This window comes from Cavia porcellus, unplaced genomic scaffold, assembly GCF_034190915.1.
Source record: "Cavia porcellus strain 051 isolate PalLab524CR breed Dunkin Hartley unplaced genomic scaffold, mCavPor4.1 scaffold_25, whole genome shotgun sequence".
Lineage (NCBI taxonomy): Eukaryota > Metazoa > Chordata > Mammalia > Rodentia > Caviidae > Cavia > Cavia porcellus.
The window spans coordinates 6,284,870-6,305,622 of NW_026947508.1; the positions used below are offsets into that span (position 1 = coordinate 6,284,870).

At 54.8% G+C, this 20,753-nt stretch overlaps 1 protein-coding gene across 2 annotated transcripts in view; it reads left to right on the forward strand.

The window, feature by feature from the left end:
• The window catches only part of Pex14 (peroxisomal biogenesis factor 14), a 142,241-nt gene extending 122,545 nt beyond the window's left edge, over positions 1–19,696 (forward strand). For both annotated transcript variants that reach the window (XM_003471210.5, XM_005004367.4), the window contains exons 5-9: positions 10,870–10,955; positions 14,030–14,132; positions 15,052–15,149; positions 17,313–17,404; positions 18,701–19,696. In XM_003471210.5, coding sequence (XP_003471258.2) covers positions 10,870–10,955; positions 14,030–14,132; positions 15,052–15,149; positions 17,313–17,404; positions 18,701–19,148 — 827 coding nt within the window. In that variant the 3' untranslated portion in view covers positions 19,149–19,696. The remainder of the gene's footprint in view (positions 1–10,869; positions 10,956–14,029; positions 14,133–15,051; positions 15,150–17,312; positions 17,405–18,700) is intronic.
• Positions 19,697–20,753: the final 1,057 nt, after the last annotated feature.

A 20,753-nucleotide genomic window follows, 5' to 3' on the forward strand; every position in this document is an offset into this window, starting at 1 on the left:
TTTATCATGAATGGGTGCTGAACTTTGTCAGAAGCTTTTTCTGCATCCATTGAGATGATCATAGGTTTTTTTCATTGACTGTCTTAATATAGTGTGTTACATTTATTGATTTACGTATGTTGAACGATCCCTGCATCCTTAGGATGATTCCCACTTGATCGTGGTATAGAATCTTGCTGCATTCTGTTCACCAGTATCTTATTAAGGATTTTTGCATCTATGTTCAGTAGGGAGATTGTCCTGTAATTCTCTTTCTTAGTTAGGTTGTTCTCTGGTTTTGGTATCAGGGTAATGCTTGCTTCCAGGAATGATTTGGGAATATTGCTTCCCTTTTAATTTCATTAAAGAGTTTGAGAAGTAGTGGTGCTAGGCCTTCTCTAAATTTCTTGTAGAATTCAGTGGTGAATCCGTCAGGGCCTGGTGCATGTCAAGAGAGTGCTTCTCACTGAGCTACATTTTTTGCAAGTTTTACCTTCTTTGGAGACCAGTCTGTGATCCTAGACCCAGTTAATTTTCTGTGTGATGTAAAGTTACAGCCAAGGTTAAATTTTTCCCCCCTGTGGAGATACTGTTGTACCAGCACCTTATTTTCAGAAATTTATGCTATCCCTATTGAGTTTTCTTGTCTTTGTTAAATTTAAGTTAACCGTGAGTTTGTTTCTAGTCTCCAGTTTTATTATGGTTTGTGTCTAGATGTCCTCCCAAATCCTCATGCAGTTATGGGGTGGGCTTTTCAGGAGTGGCTAAATCTGGAGTTTGTAATTATTCACAGTCCAGTGCTAGGATCAAGGGTGTGAGTGCTGCCCTAAGGCAGGTAGCCTGCATACAGTATGAGGGACAAAAGAGGTTTGTCCTCTCTCTTTCCCCTGTTGCTTTGCTACAGTCTGTCACCATGAACTGTTCTCCATGATGGCCCTCTGCCAAGCTACCCTGCTTTGCAGCCAGCTGATTATGGACTGAAACCTCTACAAACTGTGAACTAAATAAACCTTTTCTCCTTTTAACTATCAGGTATTTTGTCTGAGCAACAAGAAAGTAACTAAGACAGAATTTGGTACCAGAGGTGGGGTTCTTGCTGTGATTATACCATGTGGTTTGGAATCCTGTGAGACTGGCTTGTGGGAAGTGTTTGGAAACATTTGAGTATGCTAGCTGAAAAAGTAGAGCTGGATGCCTTAGGCTGTTCTCTATGGGAGACTCTGGTCAGAGTTCAGAAGCCTGGAAGGCTAGTAGGAATCCTGCTGGTAAAGACCAGACTCAAGAGGTTTCTGCTGGGAGACACTTCGTTGGCTGCTGGGCTCCAGATGATGTGTGTTATGGCTTGGCAGAAAGTTGTCTTCATTTTGCTCCTGTCCAGAGACATTGCCTGAGACCAAGAGTAAAGGCAGCAGACTAGTTAATCTTGCAGAAATGACTTGAAAGCAGGTGGTGGCACTGCTACCATTGGGGCTTTTAGCCAGATCTATGCTGAGAATCAAGAGCAAAGGACCCAACAGAATGATTTTTACCCTTTAACTTTGGGTGTCAAGCATTTTGTCTCAGCAATGAGAAAAGTAACTAAGATAATTTTTTAAAAAAATATTTAAGAAACAAAGCTACTAAAGTATGTTGCATCCATTAAACTTCCATTTCAACTATGCAAGTTGGTGATTTTTAGGAATTTTACCATAAATGGTACCACAATACAGCTTTTGAGCACTTTCACACCCCTTAGCTCCCAAGATCCTTTGAGTCAGGATACTGTTAATCCCCGTTCATATCCTAGTCAACCACCGATCTATTTTCCATCATTGTATATTTGTTTTCTGGATGTTTCTGGAAAGTGGAATGTAGAGTACATGATCTCTTGAGCTCAGCTTCTTTTGCTTGAGATAGTAATTTTGATGTTCATCCGTGTATACATGTATCAGCACCTTATCCCGTTTCCTTGCTGTGTAGTATCCATTGTGTGAATAAACCTCGTTTTGTCTACCAGTCCAGTGTTTAGGTGTTGTTGCTTTTGGTCTGGTTTTGGTGCTGGGGACTGAACCCTGGGCCTTACGCATACCAGGCAAGTGCTGTCCCACTGAGACACACCATCAGTGGCATGTCTTGTTGTGGCTAATATAAATCCTGCTGCTAAGAACATTGGTGTGCAGTTTGGGTGGGCATGTGTTTTCATCCCTCTTGGGGAACCTACCTAGGAGTGGAGTTGCCAAATTACATGTGGTAATTTCATATTTCTGGATCCTTCTTATTTCTTTTCTTTTAATTAGCAGTTTTGAAATACAACTTGCAGTAGGGATTTTCACTTTTTAAGTGTGCAACTCCATTAGTTGCACAGATGTGTTGTAACTCACTTAACTCACATAACCGCATTGTCCAATCGCAGCACAGAACCTCTGTCTCCCTGACCCTGACACGTTTCTTGGGCCTTGGCCCAGGCCATCCCTGCCTCTGGTTCCTGTTCACTGCAGCCCACTCTGTCACGCTGCTCTGCTTTTCAACACATTTCGTGTAAGTGGAGCCACACACGTGCAGTCTGGGTCCTGAACATAATGCTTGTGAGTGTGATCTGCTGGAGAGACAGGGACTATTCTTTTTTATTGCTGAGTTGTGTTCCAGGGCTCAGCAGACATTTTATTTTGGAAGAAATACCTCTTGCATAAGATGCCACAAGCCACATCCATCTTTTGGCCCATCCTGTCCTCTTTCCCTTCCATCTCCTCTCTTCCCACCCTCGCCTGCATCCCTTCGCTGACTTCCTCTGTTCCCTTTTCTCGCCACAGCCCCTCAGTGCAGCCCGTGCTCTCGGCGAGTGAGGAGGTGGAGGTGGGAGCTGCCTGTGGGCGGTTTGCTGGCCCCTTCGCTGCACAGGGACAGATTGGTTTGTTTCCTCCATCCAGCTTTGGCTTCCTCCTGTTGGTGGCCGTGATTGTAAAGGTTCTGGGAACACTCATGTGCCGGCTTTGGTGTGCATGCCCGCTTTCATTTCTTGGGGGTAAACACCTAGGAGAGGCTGGCCTGGTCACGTGTGAGCTGTGCTTACCCTTGTAAGAATGGCTCACCCAACTTCTGAAGGGCAGGGGCCGGTCTGCACCTGCCCGATGTGTGAGCGTTCCATTGCCCCATATTCTGACCAAAACCCAGCATTCTCAGGTTCTGAGTGCAGATGGGTTCTGAGTGGGTGTAATGGAGCTCACTGTACTGCAGGGTTTGGTTTCCTTTGGCCATTTGGAGTTACTGTTAGTAGGTAGTGTTCAGTGAGGGTCAGAGTTCAGTTATTTTCATACAGATACTCAGTTGTTCCAGCACCGTTATTGTAGAGATTATCTCCACAGAATTACATTGATATGTTTGTTAAAAATCAGTCGATTCTTCTTAATCCCTATCAGCTTATTAACAGGGCAGGCTGGTGTCAAATTCTCATGCTCAGGGTGATCCTCCTGCCTCAGCCTCCTGTTGCATCTGGCTGGGGACCAAACTTGAGTCCTCACACATGCCAAGCAAGTGCTGTATCACTGAGGTACATCCCAGGCCCAGGGCTCTTTTTCTTTTCACTGTCTTGTTTTTCAGATAGAATCTTACTATATGCTACTCAGGCTGCCTTGAACTCACTGTGTGGCCCAGTGAGGCCTTGGACTCCCAGTGCTTCTTCTGCCCGAGCCTCTGAGTGCTGGGATAGCAGTCATGTGCTGCCATACCGGTTAAGAGCTCATATTTTTTAATGTGTGGAGAAGGGGCTATGGATATGCTGCCCAGTGTCCTTCCTGCCTAAGGATGACACCACTGATGGCATCACACAGGAGATGGGCAAGACTGTCTGTCACAGGGCGTCCATGTAAAACCAGACTCTGATCTTGAGTGTGACAGCCACTGGGCAGCCATTGGGTCTTTGCCGTCTGACTGTCCCACGCTTGTGCCTCGAGCACACTGTTCTGCTTCTGGTCTCTGCCCCCTGTGCTTTGGCCCTTCTGAAGCCTGCGGGCAGCCACAGCCACAGCGTACCCCACACCACCCTGGCCTGGCCCCTCCATGGGCCCGGCACTGCATGCTGAAGCAGGCACTAATTCATGTACTGCCTTCTGTCCGGGAGCCGCCGCAGGGGAGGCATCTTCCTGTCTGAGTCTCGGTGGCACCTAACAAAGGTGGCTGCTTTGAGGAGCTAGGCCTGCCACTGTGGGCAGTGAGGAGAGGCCACAGTGCCTTGCCAGTGCCACTGCCCTGCCAGGGTTAGGCTGCCAGCCCTGCTGAGAATGTGATGTTTTGCCCCACAGGTCGCTAGCACGCACTAGGGTGTGCTGTCTCAGCAGAGCACAGCTTCACTGCCCACTGTTCGGCTGTCGCAGTGCCCAGCTCTGCATGTGCCTTTTCCCCCACCCCTGTCTGTTCTCATCTGCTGAAGAATGTCCTGATGGACACAGCTCAAAGTTAAAGAAATTGGGGGCTGGGGATTTAGCTCAGCGGCATAAGTGCCTGCCTTGCAAGCAGGCAGTCGTGAGTTCGATCCCCGATACCGATAAAAAGGAAAAAGACAAAAAAAAAAAAAAAAAAAAAAAAAAAAAAAAAAAAAGTTAAAGAAATTGTTAAAGAAAAGTTCAGGAAGTGGAGCGTTATGGGCTTTGTGAATGGTTAAGGAGCCGTGGGGACACAGCCCCCTTCCCAGCCTGGCCAGTGCCACTGTGGCCTTCCAGCTGAGCTGCCCGGGAGGTGAGGGGAGCCGAGGGGTTTTGAAGAGCATTTCACCCATGGCCCGGCAGTCCCAGAAATACTCTGTTGTACGCAGCTGTCACTGCCACAGTCGACTGTCCCTGGTCTCATGAAAGAGGTGACTTTGGGGCAGAGCTGCGTCCTCAACCTGCTGACCACTGAGCCTTAGGGGCCAAGCTGCCTCCAATCCTGAGTCCCGGGGTGCTATGCCCTGTCGCTCTTCCTGGTCCTGTGGTAGGAGGGCCTGGAGGGGCTGTGACCTGGCCTCGCAGACCCTGGCCTGCACCCTGTCTATGCCTGGTCTGCCGCAGGCCGGCATTGCCCTGGGAGCCGCCGCAGTGTTTCAGCAGCTCGCGCTGCCTGCTTCCCTCCTGCCCAGCCAGGCCCACCCTGGCACCCGGGATCCCTGCTCTGGGCCCGGCGAGTTCTGCCGAGGACTTGAGGAACTCAGCCCTGGAGTGGGCAGGGGAATGAGCCAGGTGGAGCGGTGGCTGGGCCAGTGGGGGGCCTCGGGGGGATTTGTGGGAACCTTGCCCAGAAGCCATGCAGTGAAGAGTCATTTCCATCTGAGTTTTCCTCTTCATTTTGCTACAAGACAGAATTGTATCACACATCTCCAGAACGAGTAAAATGGCATTTCAGCTTCTTGTCTTTATAGACTCTCTGAACTTTAGGAAAGATCATTCTGGTCCCTTTTCATTAATAATGAAAACCAGGGGGCAATAAAATGTTCTTAGCGAGAGCCTGGCAGGAGCGCAGCGGCAGTGAGGGGTGAAGGGTGCACCAGCGGGAACCACAGGTGTCCCCAGCGCCTCGGGCTGGAAGGGCGGTGCTGGGACGGGGCAGCAGCCGGCAGCCCGGCTCCTGGCCTTGACCACTCAGGATGTCACAGTAACACGGCTGAGCTGCAAGAAGCACACAGGTGTGGCATGTAGCCGCTCTGGGGCTCTCGGGGTCCAGGGGGGTTAGTGGGCATCAGAGAATCGGCAGTGCGAGGGATGTGTGAGTGCAGGCCGCTGTGGAGCATCCTCGGAGGACTGGGGCTGCACGGGCCGGAGTCGTGGTGTGGATGTGACTTTCTTCAGTGATGGCCACGCAACCTTCCCAGGAGAGAAAGAGGACAAAGGAAGCCCGAATAGCACTCAGGTCCTGGGCCGGGGTGCAGGATCCACCTCCTGTGGTGAGCTCAGCACTTCTGTTTACTGAGTTGTGCTGTCCATGACAGGTGACACATGCTCACCCCACCGAGGTGGTGTTCTGGCCAGGGATACACCAGTACTGGGAAGGACTGGGGTGTCCTTGCTGCCTGCAGCACAGACCTAGAACCCACAGGAGTAGATTGAGATAAATTAGACACAAGAACTGCCTGTCACGGACAACCACAGCAAACCCAAGGAGAAATGCACCAGAAGTGTTTAGGATTTGTGTCACAAAGGGTACTGCCTCCACTGCACAAAGTCCCGTGAAAGTTAGAAGGGAAAGCGATCAAGCACGCTGAGCAGGAAGCACCGAGCGCAAGGCACTGGGCCTCGACTGACATGAGCTCAGCGCAGATGAGGATGGTAGAGCCGCCCCTTTTCCCGGTGTCACATGCAGGAACTTCGCTGTGACTGCATGTCACGGCTGGGGCCATGCTCAGATGCCAGGGGGCAGTGTGGCAGGCTCATCTCTGCTCACCCGCTCCCAGGAGTGCCAAGGCTTGCAGGCGTCCTGTTGGGAGCTGCCACATGTCACTGCAGTTGCGTTAAAGACTGGACTCATGCTCAGTGGCCACCAGCAGGGAACAGGCTAAATGGAATAGTACACAGCCATAGAAAAAGAAGGTTGAGATGGTGGAAAGAGGAGGAAGATAAAGTGCATCTGCACTACCTTACCTGTGCATAAAAATTCTCTGGAATGGTAAGCATGAAACTGTGAACCGTGGCTGCTGGTGGTGGAGGAAGCTTGTGCATGTGCTGCCTATACAGAATATGTAAAACCAAGCCGGTAGCTGGCCACTGGGGGAGGCCAAATGTTTGGGATGGTTTTGAGACTGGAAAGGGCCAAGCCGTATGGGGAACCGCCTGGTCCTGCGTGGAATCTGCAGGCCTGGGTTGTGTACCGTGCAGGCCAGGGAGAGGGTCTCAGCCCCCGCTTGTCTCCTTGTTTAAGGTAGTTTCTGTTTGTACTAGCGCCTGTTTGCAATGCATGATGCTTTTGTCCATCGTGGGGAGCTGGTGTGTGTACCCGGCATACCGCCTTCCTCTCACTTCCCTGTCCCCTGCCCTCCTTCCATTTCTTGACATTTTCCCTTATTTCCTTGCTGCCTTTCTGGCCAGGGATGTGCCCGTGTCTGGGAAGGACTGGGGTGTCCTTGCTGCCTGCAGCAAGACCTGGACCCCACAGGAGTTCATCATCCTGAATGAGTTACCTTCATCTCTTGTTTTGGTCTTTAATTTATTCATACTTTGGGTTTCTCACAGGAGAAACCATGAGACCGTTAAGCTTTGTGTCTGATTTACTTGCTAATACAGTCTCAAGGTGCCTCCATTTTCCTGCATGACGCAGGTTTAGCCTTCTGCATGGCAGAGTAGTGCTCCGCTGTTTCAGGATCGCTGTTAGAATGTGAGTATGCGTGGATCGCTGTCCGTACCTCTTTACCCCCTTAGCAGGGGAGCGGCTGGCTTGAATGTAATCTCTAGTTCTAGCTCTTTGAGGCTCTTTGCCTCCTGGGATGAGTCACCTCCCGAGAGCCTCAGGGAACTGTTGCTCCCACCTGCCCACGCAGGGCCCCGCCTCCCTCACAGTTTCCCAGCAGCACTGCAGTGCATGCCCTGCCTGATGGTGAGGCCTGGGAGGAGGCAGAGGCAGGCGGCCTGGGGGTGGCAGGGCCGGGGCATGAGAAGGGAAGCGGGTCCCTGTGAGCTTAGGCCAGCTTTGGCTCCGAAGCACTTTGCGAACTGTGTGCACAAAGCCCAGAGTCCTCCTGTCCCCGGCAAGGAGCATTTGGCTCAGGAGCAGTGGTGTTTGGGTCGCCAGGCCCCTCGTCCACAGGACGCGGGTGAATGTGCCCGCAACCTGCATCGTGTTACTCCCAGTACTGTTCCGCTCCTGCAGGCACTCATGGTGAGGAGGTTAGCACAGCAAGGGCGACAAAAACCCGTGACACTCCACCACTGCAAGGCTCCGTGAATATGGTCCTGCGCTCAAAAGGTTTTACTATACCTGTTTTTTTTTTTTTTAAAGATGAGGTCTCTCATGTAGCCCAGGCTGGCTTTGAACTTGGGGCAGTCTTCCTGTCTTAGCCTGCTGAGTGCTGGGCTGACACCCAGCTTGTACTGTTGATCTTAGCAATCTCAGCAGATCATTTTTCTTTCCATACTATGAATTTTCACCTAAAGGAAGCATTTTGAGCATTTCCTAGGCATATAAATTGCCAGCATCTCTGCCCTTGCGCTTTGGGGACGTTACCATATTTCCCTGAAAATAAGACCTCACCGGAAAATAAGCCCCAATTAAGATCATCAGCCGGGCAGGTGTGTTTAGTGGTAACGTGTGATAAGCATGCTGAATTATAAAATAGTAGTGCTAATACATAATTAAATATAAATAAAATTATTGATGTTTATGCTTAAAGTAAATGAGAATGTAAATTGTAATAAGTATCAATATCCAAGTGGGCGCCTTCAGACGAGAACAGGTGGACTGGGGACTTGCGGCCGAGCACCCTGTTGGAGGCAGACAGGACGTGTGAGTAGCATGTGCACGTGATGAGGAGCACGTGTGGTGTCTGGCGCGACCTCCACGAGTCAGTGCGTCATGCACTGCGTGTAACGCACTTGGGAAGCAGAGAAATGCTTTCTGAATTTTGGTGACTACAGTTTTCCGTCGTTTTGCATGGCCATCTGTCATTCTTGTTTTTGAGTACTGGGGATTGAACTGCGGACCTCGCGCTTGCCTGACAGGCGCTGTGCCATTGAGCTGTGTCCCCAGCCCCGGGACCATGGTTCCTAACTGCCATCACTTTTGTTGCCTCTCCTGTCTTCATTAACACTTGATTTAATGGAAACCTAGTGAAGCCTCACCTGCCAGAGCCTCACCTTCACCTGTGACTCGGGTGAAGAGTTCATGGGATCCCGTCACCGCCAGCTCTGTCGCCAGGGTCCCGCAAACAGGGACAGGGACAGGGAGTGCGCACTTAAGGAGAGCTCTTTTTTGGGGGGAGTACTGGAACTCAAACTCACGACCTTGTGCTTGCCAGGCAGCTGCTGTGCCACTGAGCTGTATCCCTGGCCAAGGAGAGCTCTCTCACTGGGCATGGGGGCTGGAGCCCCTGGTTCTACAGGAAATGGAGTCCCAAGAAAGTCAGGCCAGGCTAGGCACAGTGACACATGCCTGTAATGTCAACACTTGTGAAACTGAGGCAGGAGGATCACCGAACTATAGGCCAGCCTGAACTACAGCGAGACCCTGTCTGAAAAACAAAATGAAACCAAAAAAACAAAACAAAAATTCAGGCCAGAATTCAGGCTTCAGAGAGTCTGACGATGTTTTAGAATAGGAGGGCATGACTATCCACGCCTTGCAAAGGAATTCCGTTCCAGAACATTCAAAAGTCAGACTGGTTTGTAAGTTTGACAGTGAGTCTTACGTGTCTCTGACACAGATATACAACATAGAGCATAAAAAACAAAAGCACACACAAACGCTGTAAACAAAGTTTTTACTTTTTCAATTCACTTAAAATGATGGTACAGTACGTATGGCAGCTGCCATATGGAGAGCAGAGAGTTACCAACTGGGGGCGGGAGGGAAGGGGAGCGGGCAGCGTGGAACTGAAGGTCATCAGCAGCAGGACATGAATAAATTGTGATTGTTGAGTGTGAAAAAATGAGACATCCTCTGAAAAAGGGCCCTAAGGCATCTTTTGGAGCAAAAAGTAATGTGAGGCCTGGTCTCATTCTTGGTGAGATACAGTATTAAGTTAAAGAAGGACAACCCAACCACAAGCACCACTAATAACCCAGATGGCTACCGAGAGACTGTGGTGGGTAGCAATACAGCATGGATACGCTGGACCAAGGCAGGGCACATGGCCTGAGCAGGGCAGCTGGGTAGCTGAGGGTACATCACACTACGTACAACAGTCTCAAGCGTAGCAATTTCTCCTGGAATTTCCCAGTGAACATTTTTGGGACAATGGTTGACTACAAAGAAACCACAGATGAGCACGCTGTGCCCGCCGGTCTGAAGGAGCCAGTCTAGGACCTGTGCCATTGCGACTGCAATGCCAGGTGACTCTCGAGCCTTCCTGGATGTGCTCTATGGCCTGTCCCAGCCCAGGCCCTCTGACCTCTGGGGCTCCTTGAGGGAGAGCTCCCACTCTCCTGCCTCTGCTTCCTCTTGCCTAGAACGTGCCCTTGGAGGTGCCCTGACGTTGCCGTCTTAACCTAGAGATCTGAGCATGTCGCCCAGCCCCTGTGCCCAGAGGACCTGAGTGTTGCCCCGCGTGCTGTGCTCTCCAAGAGCAGGGCCTGTGGCGCTCACCCGGCCCACAGTGGCCCGGCTTCCTTTGCACTCTGGCCGCCTCTGCCGCCCTAGGATGTCCTGACCCCTGGCTCCTCACCCCGACTCGTGTCTCCGGTCTTGGTTGGTGGTTTTATTTTCCCCTCCACTGCGCATTGCACCCAGAGCCTTTAACTGAGTTATATCCCCAACCTTTTATATTTTGTATTTTAAGATTTAAGTGTCCCAGTTGACTAGGACAGTCAACCTTTTCATCTTCCTGCCTCAGCCTCCCAGAGCGCTAGGATTTTAGGCCTGGTCATGTCCTGTGCACTCTCTGAAACTGCCTTGGCAGACTTGTGTCTTCTCAGTGTGTGTGAGCAGAGTCAGGAGGTCAGGTTCACACGGCCCCTGCCCTGGTGTGTGTAGCTGTGTGTGCACAGAGTATACTCATGTCAGCGGCTCTAGGTCTGTGCTCCTGCGTGTAGGCCATGTGGGTCTCCACCTGGCTGCTGCCCTCTGTCTTCAGGCTGAGGACTCGGCCCCTGCTGGACACCTCCACCCTGCAGTACACAGTCAGCCCAGCAGATGGTTCTGGAGCAGGGGACAGGAGGGGACAGAGCTGAGCTGGTGTTTCCGACCGTCACATTGGAAGGACCCCGGGCTGCCTCCTAACTCTGTTTTTGGCTCCTGCAGGCCCCGCAGGTTCCCGGTGGCGAGACTACGGTGCCTTGGCCATCATCTTGGCTGGAATCGCGTTTGGGTTTCACCAGCTCTACAAGGTAAGCTGTGCTCCAGGGCCTCGGGGCTGTGTCCTGCCACCCCCTGCCTTCCACCCTTCTCCACTCCCTGGTGGGGGGGTGGGTGCTGCTGCTGCCCCCGGGCTGCAGGGCGCAGCAGGCACAGTTGCCCTACTCCCAGCCCATGCCTGGCAGCCTGGCTCAGCTACTCAGCGGTGCCTGGCATACAGCGACTGTAAACTCACTACGGATGCAGGAACTCAGTAGTTAAAGTATGGGCCCGGGAGCCAGCTGGCTGGGCAACCCAGCCCTGTCTCTGAGGGACAGAGCTTAGGATAGTCGGCTTGTCCAGTGACACAGAATCTGCCGCCGCAGCCTTAGTCACTGCAGTCTAGTATTCCATAAATGATGTGAGAGGGTGCCGTAAAAGAGGCTGTTAGCTGGGCTGAAATCCTGACACCTGGGAGGCTGACACAGGAGGATTGTGAGTTCAGGGCCAGCCTGGGCTACGTGGAGAGATGCTGTCTCAGAAAAACCAGGGAAAAGGCAGGCTTTGGTTAAGGAGTCAGCCTGAGTACAGCCGACACAGGCGTTCCGAGGAGGCTGAGTAGGTGAGGCTGAGCTGCCATGCTGAGGGGCACGGCTGTGCTGGGGTTCCAGGGATGAGGCCATGGTGCCCCCTCCTGCCCTCTGCTGAACATCCTGGGAGCACGCTGCCACATCCTTGCTCTTAGTGGTCAGCCAGCTCGGGGAGCCCCAGGTCGTCCTGGGGCCTCCTCCCCTCCGTGGGTGGCTTGGTGTCTGTATCGTGTGGGATCATCTGGCTTCCTCATCAGCTGCCTGAAGCGGAGCTCTGCTCTGGGCTGCAGGCCCCAGCCCAGTGAGCGCCCTGTTCCTGGGGACCAGCAAAATGCCTGTGTCCTCTAAGAGGTGCAGAGCTATGCTGGATCCCAGATCCATATCTGCTCTCTTTGGAGAGAAGCCTTTTCTCTTCTGAGACTCTGGGGATAGAACCCTTGCTAGGCAGGTGCTCTTTCCTTGAGTTATATTCACAGCCTTTTCTTATTAAGTTTTGTTTTAAGACAGTGTCTATATTGCTGAGGCTGGACTCAGACTCAAGATGCTCCTTCCTCAGCCTCCTGAATCACTGGATTTATAGGTGTGCTAATCTGTGCCGGACTTTGGTGGCTTTTTTTAAAAGGACCTAAATGGACTCCCAGTCTTGCTATTGTAACTTCTAGCATGCAAAATGTGTCCAGACCTCACACCTGCAGGATCTCACTTTGTGACATAGCATGAAAGCTGCTGGCCAGCTGAGCGTGGTGGTGTACACCTAATCCCACTGTAACCCTACGACAGGAGGATTGCAGCCCGGACAATTTAGAGACTCTGTCTCAAAACTTAAAGCAGAGAGGGGGTACTGCAGATGTAGCTCATGGATCGCAGGTTCAGTCTCCTGCACAGGAGAGGGGAAGGAAGAAAATCTAAAAGCGGAACAGCTCTTGCTGGCATTGGAAGTTCCCACGCTGAAATGCGAAGCCAAGTGTCCTGTGTCCTGTCCCTCTGAGCCACTGCCCCTTTCAGGTCATGGCCACAGACAGAAAGACACGACATGGAATTCTCAGGTGAGGGTCCCAGCTATGGGCAGCACCCAGTACCACACATGGTCTTGGGGAGACCCGATGGAACCTGAGACACGGGTTTGAATGGCACACAGCTGTCGCTGCCCGTTTCCATGGAGGAGGTCTCCTGCCTCTGCTTTAAAGGAAAAGAGACACCTAAATGGTCAATCACAAAAGTGACCCAAGAATTTCTAGAACTTCTGTTAGTAGTTTCTTAAAAATAAAAATAAAAATAAAGACAGAGCACGCGATGGAGCAAGGGTGGGTAAGAAGCTGCTGTCTTGTTCTGTAGGTCCATAGGTCCATGCCCGTTTGGGCTGGGTGTGAATGAATGTGCATCTGCCCTCGTCACCTCTGACCCAGAGGTAGAGCCTGTAGCTGGTTCTGCTCTGAGGGTTTCTTGACTTTCATCCTTAGGAAATTTTCCACCTGAAACGTCAGGCTGCATTTGATGAGTTTCGCCTCAGTCGTGGGTAATAACTCACACGGTGGCTGAAAAGCACTTTGCAGAATAGAAAATGCCTCTCTACATATGCTAAATGATGATCTTCACTTAGGAGGCGCCCTCGAAATGACTTCTCCCACAAACCTCTGTGAGAGCCCTTTCCCTCCCCTGTACCCGACCCTTAATGGAGAAGTTTCCGTCTTTTCCTTCCTAGCTGGGGCCCAAAGTTTGGCCTCCCAAGACTGGTGGGTCGAACTGTGCTCACTCAGGGCCACCATTCCACGGTGGTGGACCCACCGCCCTCTGCAGGTCCTGAGCTGGTGGCCTCAGCGCTGCCCTGCAGGCTGTGCCTCAGCAGCCGGAAAACCACTTGTCCCCTGGTGGAAGGACTGGTTCCGGATTTTGTGCATTTACTCCTTTTTTAAAAATCGGCACCGGGAATCAAACTCACTACCATGCGCTTGCAAAGCAGGCACTTACAGGCTGAGCTAAATCCCTGGCCCTTGTGCATTTACTCTTCATCATCTGTTTCTGACTGGGTGTGACAGTTGGTCACTCGTGAGGTTCAGAGTGTTAGAAGAGTCAGAGGCCACCAAGGGCACCGTTTCTTGTACCCCCTCCCCTTTTGCTTCAGCTTTTAGGGTAGAATTCAAACGTCCTGTCGTAGGAGTGTCACCGTGGCACTCCGACAAGTGAAAGAGCCAAGGCTCCTCCATCCCGGTGGACATACTGCTTCTCCTCGGGCTGGGGAGGAGCCTGGGTGGGGTGCAAGCCAGAGCATCCTGGGCGCCATCCAGCACTGCAGAGACAGAGAGAGACGGGCAGACAGACAGACAAACGGGCTTTCCTGGCCCCTGCTCCCTTCTGGCGCTTGTCCTTCTCCAGGCAGAATTGCCCATGTTGTCATAGTCATAGTCTTGTAACTTCTAGAGCATCTTGTTCACTGACGGGGTGTGCGGGACTCCCACCCAGGAGGGGCAAGGGGACGCTGGGCGGCAGATGTGGGAGACAGGCAGCGTGCATACCGCTCCTCCACCCGTTCGTTGCAGAAGTACCTGCTGCCCCTCATCCTGGGTGGCCGCGAGGACAGGAAGCAGCTGGAGAGGATGGCGGCGAGTCTCTCCGAGCTGAGTGGCAGTGTGGCCCAGACAGGTAAAGATTAATGATTCCATCAAGTCACCCTCAAAGCCTGTCCCGCGGCCCTCCCGGCCCCCACCCGCTCCTCCGTCTCCACTTTACGTGGTGACTTCATTTATCTGCTCTGAGAATCTGTTCACATTTGCAAATGAAGCCGCCGTCATTTCGGTTTAATTTGAAATTGCTTGTTTACTGTCGGCGCGGCCTCAATTAATTATGTTTTTACGGAAAGGCTCCCAACCTCAGAATATTAATAAGGGGAATAAAATGACAGCCTTTCTAAGGGCTGTAAAGTTCATTTTTAATTTCTGCTTCTATGAGGTTTTCAGGGGGGTTTTCAATGATTTTCCCCCTTCCCCCTAAGAATCCTATGCAAGGTCAAGAGAGTCTGTAATTACTGTGGCTCCGGGGACCCTGGCCACCTCCTCTGTCATTGACTCCACGGGGCCAGCCTTCATTACCCACTGCCCCAGCGATGGCCCAGATTAGCTGGGACCTGTCGCGCCAGAGGTGTCTTCTCTCTTTTCTAAACTTGTTTACCAGGTGAGGCTCTGAATTGAAAACCTGGAGGCAGGCACGAGAGCTCCTTTCCAGACAAGAGTCTGTGTCCCCTGGGGCACCACTGTGGAGTCCCCCAGAGTCCTCTGTGCACCTGTCCTGCTGATGCCGGCCCTGGATGCCTGCATCATGGTGTGAGGCCTGGGGTCCTGCAGTGGGGCAGATGGCGAGGACCAGATAGGTTCTTAGCACTCCTGGCTGTGGCAAGGCCTAAGCTGTGACCCTGGGACAGGAGGCATCCCCCGAGCTGCCGCTTGGCCATGGCGAGGGGATCGACAGGGCCCACATACATCGCCAGGGCACGGCAGGGCCAGCACACAAGTCCATGTGGCGGCACTCATGTGGCCACTGACTAGCACCATGCTTTCTTCCCCAGTGATGCAGGTGCAGACAACGCTGGCCTCCGTCCAAGAGCTGCTGAGGCAGCAGCAACAGAAAGTCCAGGAGCTGTCCCATGAGCTGGCCACCGCCAAGGTACTTGTCCCTGCACACCAGACCCCCAGCCCAGGACGTCTCGCACAGGCTGTGTGTTGGGGGTGGCCTCTGCCCACGGAGGCTGTCCTTCCTGTCACCACCTGCCTGTGGCAGCCCCACCCTCACCGGATAGAGACCATCACTGTAGGTGGGGACGTCTCTGCCTGCAAGTTAGGGTGCAGGCACAGCCCTGCAGGACCGATTCCAGGTAAGCGCAGGGCACGGTGAGCCCTCCACACAGGTTTCCAGGCCCAGGAAATCCATGAGCCAGGACTGGCTGAGGCAGTTTCCACGCCCCAAGGCTGAAGTCGAAGCAGTCCTGGCAGCGGCGGGTTGTGGCTCAGTGCCTGGGGTAAAGCCTGTGCCCGGCTGCCTGCTGGGTGACGCGGGCGCACTGCTTACCTTCTCAGAGTCTTCCTTACCTATGAGGGGGCTTTGGGGCACCTGCCTCACTGCGCTGCTATGTGCATGGAACAGCGCCGGTGGCAGCCAGCTTCCAGGACAGCAGCCCAGGGTTCTGTGGGTTGGTGACAGCATCTTCCCTGAGGTGCTGGCTTAGACAGGTGGGGCACAGGAGGGGGTGGCCTGGTGGCTCCATGACATCCTCTGAGGGTTTTGCCCAAGCTACTGTGGCAGAAGCCACCCCATCGCCCAACTATATTGTACAACCGGGAACAAGGGCATCTTCCATTTCCAGGGGTGCTAGGGTCCCTGTGCACCCCCTCTGCCACCCAACCCACACAAGTGCTGCCTGCTCCTTCTCCAGCACCTGAGGCCGAGGCTTCCCACAGGCGGGCGGGCACGAAGCAGCCTCTCCCCATTATCTTCTGGATCAGCCAGCAGCCAATCCGGAAATTGGAAAACTGTTTCCAGGCCTCACGCATTCAGATTAAGACCACATGTTGCCCCGTGCGAAGGCGGCGGCCTGGCTGACCCCCGCCTGCTCCCCGTGCCAGAGCTGGGTCCCGGCCTGGCAGCCACCCCACATGTGCAAGGGCTTTAGTTACCCATAAAGCTGGGGCTCGGAGCTGTGTTTTCTCAGCTGTAATGTAAGTTTTTATATCTGGCTTCCCAACTCCTACTGGAGCACTGTAAAAAATTAAAAAGAAGAGCCTTAAGTAATTAAAAAACCTACATAAAACTGAAGGCTGTGAGTTTTCTACAACTGTTTTTAAAGAGACTGGCTAAAAAGCCCCAGATGTCAGATTTTATTTCTAAATCCTGGCATCTGGCACCATGTGCGTTTGGAAATCCGAGTCCTTTGTAGGCCGGTGGTGGAAATTGTTCCCTTGTTAATGGGCTGCAGCAGCTTTCAAGGTCTCCGCGAAGCCAGAACAGTGGCTCCAGGCCCTTGGTATCTGGTGCTCTGGCGTGGGGACCCCTCGGGGACAGCCGAGGTGGTGGCGTTTGCCCACTCCTCCTGGAGTCACGGCCCCACCAAGGGCTTCCGCCTGCACGGGTGTCCTGGGGCCACCCACAGAGGCCCCATCTCGCCTGTCGATGTAGGCGTTTGCTGACAGCACAGGTGGCCCGAGGCCCAGGGCATGGTCCCCATTCCTATTTCTGGCCTCAGGGATGCTGGGTTTGCTTCTCCTTCCCATCCATCGCAGCAGGCTTTGCTCGAGGTGAAGAGTGTCCAGGAGATGACGTCATGGCATGCATGATAGGGCCGTGTCCCTGGGCCCTCTCCAGGGATGACTCCTCAGCTGTTCCACCCATTTCTTAGCCCAGAGAGGCCGTGTTTAAGCCACCTGTGAAGGTGGCTTTGCACACAGCCCCAAAGAGCCAGAGGCCACGGGATGCTGCCTGGCCTCCTGACACCCCAAGGTGGCCTCCACACCACACACTAGTGCATGTGCTGGTGATCTTTCTTGGAAGGGGGCCAGATCTGATTTTAGGGTGCAGCTGGCACAGTGATGGTGCCTGTCCCCCAGTTGTCACACCAGGTCCTACTGCAGAAAGCAGTGTCTCTAAAAAGAAAAAAAAAAGCAGTGTCTGTCACACCCGTGACACCAGTGTCCCCTGAAAATGCATGATGATTTCCTCACGTCACCAGGTGTCTGGTGTGGGTGAGCCTGTTTTAGGGTCCTCCCAGGAAGAGCCTCCTCCCAAGCTGCAGCTGCCCACATGCTCTGACCTGTGCTCCCTGCACTTTGGTTCCAGGCCACCACGTCTACCAACTGGATCCTGGAGTCCCAGAACATCAGCGAACTCAAAGCGGAGATTAATTCCTTGAAAGGGCTGCTTTTGAATCGGTAGGAGGCAAGGCCTACGCTCCGAGTAGCCTGCAGTCAGGGGGGACCCTGTGGTGCCTGAGCAACGAGGCCTTTGGCACGGGGTGTGGAGCCCAAGGGACTTGCACTCTCCCACCCTGGAAGCTCCTTCGCACCAGGACGGTGACAGTCTGTGGCACCCACAAGGGTTTGGAAGCACTAAGGTCCCTGGGCTGTGAGATCTGGCCAGGAAGAGAGGACAGTGTGGCCTCTGAGCGAGGATGATGGCGGCTCTGCTGTCCTTCCTGAGCCCCAGTGACCCAGTGACAGCTGTGCCCAGAGCAAGTCCCCCCCAGTGTCACTAGTGGCGAGCTCTGTGGTGTCCTTCTCCGCCCCTGCCAGCTCCCTTGTTCTCTCTGTTGTCCCTCTGTAGGGACACGCACGTGTTTAGCAGTGCGCACATGTTTAGCAGTGCGCCCACCATTGTAGGCTGCTGCCATGTCCTGCTCAGTTCAAGCCCGTCCTGGATTCGAAGCTCTGTCTTCCTACAGGATGTCCTGTTGGCCATGGTGACTGCTCACGGCCCCTGCTGGTTCCCTGGGAGATATGGGAGGTGGACAGCAGTAGAGAGGCCTGGGAGGGGGCTGGTGGCCTCGGCCTACCTTCAGATCCCCTGAGGCAAGGAACAGGTCTCTGATACTGTGGCCCAGTTTAGGGGTTCCCTGGGCTTGTTGCTGGGGGACTTCTGTGCCCCGATTGTACAGAATCTAAGAGATGGCTCCTCCGTGGTGGGAGACACGGGCAAGGAGGCTACAGCTGGATCTGTGTCACTGCCATGACACAAGAGTGATGTGCGTCATCGGGGCGTTGGGGGAAAGGGACTGCCTCCGAGTGCAGTGCTGGGAGACAGTGGCAGCCCAGGGACAGGGCTTGGGGTCTGTCTCCTTGGCTCAGGTGGAGGCGGGCCGCGTGTCACTGAGCTTCTCTTGGAGCCATGGCCAGGCTGACCTGCGAGGCCCTCCTGGGCCGCGTGGGCACCGAAGCAGACAGAGCTGGCCCTTTCCTCCCAAAAGCCTGAGCCACAGGGGCTGGTGAAGTGCTCTGCGGTCACCCTTGGGTGCTGATGTCCTTGACCCTCAAGCACAGGCTGGGCACTAGGGTCCCTGCTGCCACCTTTTCCAGGCCATAGAAAAAGCTCCCACCTGGCCTGGGTGGAAGTGGGGACAGCACCGTGGTCACAGGCAATGCAGGGCCTTTCTGTCAGCATCTTAGCTGCTGGAGCCAAGGTCACCAAGCCACCAACCTCTGCAGCGTCTCCTTTCTCCCTCCTTCCACCAGGAGGCAGTTCCCACCGTCGCCGTCAGCCCCGAAGATCCCCTCCTGGCAGATCCCCGTCAAGTCGCCGTCACCCTCCAGCCCTGCGGCTGCCAACCATCACAGCAGCAGCGACATCTCACCTGTGAGCAATGAGTCCACGTCACCCTCGCCCGGGAAGGAGAGCCACAGCCCCGAGGGCTCCACAGCCACCTACCACCTGCTGGGCCCCCAGGAGGAGGGCGAGGGCACAGTGGACGTGAAGGGTCAGGTGCGGATGGAGGTGCAGGGCGAGGAGGAGAAGAGGGAGGACGAAGAGGATGAGGAGGATGACGACGTGGGCCACGCCGACGAGGAGGATGTGCTGGGGGTGCAGAGGGAGGACCGCCGGGGCGGGGATGGGCAGATCAACGAGCAGGTGGAGAAGCTGCGGCGGCCCGAGGGTGCCAGCAATGAGAACGGGCGGGACTAGAGCTGCCAGGGACCGGGCACAAGCAGGGCGGGGGGTGTGGGCTCCATTGCTGGGCTGATGCGTGCCCAGCAGCCTTGTCGCCCTGCCCGGTCCCTGGGGTAGACGACACCTGGGCCTGGGGCTCCAGCCCTGTCCACCCTCCCGGGCCATGTCCTGGCCAGGGCGCGTCTGCCAGGTGTCTTGACTAACGTGGCATCCTGCATGGCAAGAGCTCGTGTTGTCACCATCTCCTCCTCAGTGGGGAGGAGCCGCAGTCCCCCTGGTCTCTGCTGTACCCTCCTGTCCCCCGGGCCGGGCCCGTGACTCCACCTTTGGCCTGTTTCCAAAAGCCAGAGCCCTGGCCTCGCTGTCCAGTAGTCCCCGCTGAGCCCGCCCCACGTGCCCTGCCACTCAGACGGCAGTGTCTCACTGCGCTTGTGCCCTCCTCGACGCGACACGGTCCCCTCCCGCGGTGGAGCAGCAGCCAGGCCTCCTAGCAGCCGCACCTGTCCCCGTGTGGCCGTGAGCGGCTGTACAGAGCTGTAATAAAGACGAGTCGCCACTCCTTAGCGCCCGCCTGCTGCTCCTCTCTGCCCATCACCTGGGACCGTGCGGGGGCGCCCACCACGGTGCCTCAGGTGACCTGGGAGCCGGGCCCAAGGAGTGCTGCCCTCCTGCCGCAGGCCCCGGGCCGGGCCGCACGGGCGACAGCGCTGACAGCAGCGGGCGGGACCTCGGTGACTGTATACAGACCTGCTGCTGCGGGAGCGGAGCGCGCTGCCTTCCTTAAATGGTGCACATTCCCCAGCCGCCGGCGGCCGGGCTCCTGCTCATCCTCTCCGCTCCGCCACCCCTCCCCACAGCACCGGGGCTGCCCCAGGCCCTGTGCCTCGGTGCCCCCCGGTGCAGCATCCCTGAGCCTGCACTGCCCGTCTGGGGAGTGGCCCTGGCCAAGGCCGCTGTCACACATGCAGTGGGATGCGCCCGAGCCCTCCTCTGGGCAGCTCGCTACTGCTCCGATGGGGCAGAAGCCACAGCAGCCTGCTGTCTGCTTGTTCCCCTCCCCTGAGGGCCTGCCGAGGTGACAGGTTGCCTGAGCTCTGGACTGCAGCCCCCAGCCTGTGTGGGTCTGTGCTTCTGCGGGAAATGAGCCCAAGGGAGAGCTACCCGCTAAGCTCTTCCTGTCTCCCGGCCCTGAGTCCCCACGGAAGCCAGGTGTCCCAGCTGGCTCAGCCCTGAGGGCCAGCAGGGGCCCGAGCAGGCCCAGCCTACGGCCAGTACAGTGACTCCCACAGGATGGGGATGGGACGCCATGGTGGGGAGCAGCGTTACTGGGGAGCCTGGTGACCATTTATCACCGCTGTCCCTCAGGACGACACCAGACAGGGAGACCTGAGCAGAAGCAAAGCCCCCACCTCAACAGGAGGACGGTGCTCCTGCCCCGGGGCCCCGTGAGGCTGGGGGAAGGGGCTTGCAGCCGGGGCGCAGGCCTTCACCCCTTGGGTCCTGAGCGCCGGGTTCAGCCTTTGAGGACAGAGAGGCTGGCGCGACTTCAGGGAGAGAAAAACCCCTCCCCAAAACGGCGTGAGCGCTGCCTAATAAAGGCAGCTGCTGGACGAGGGCAAA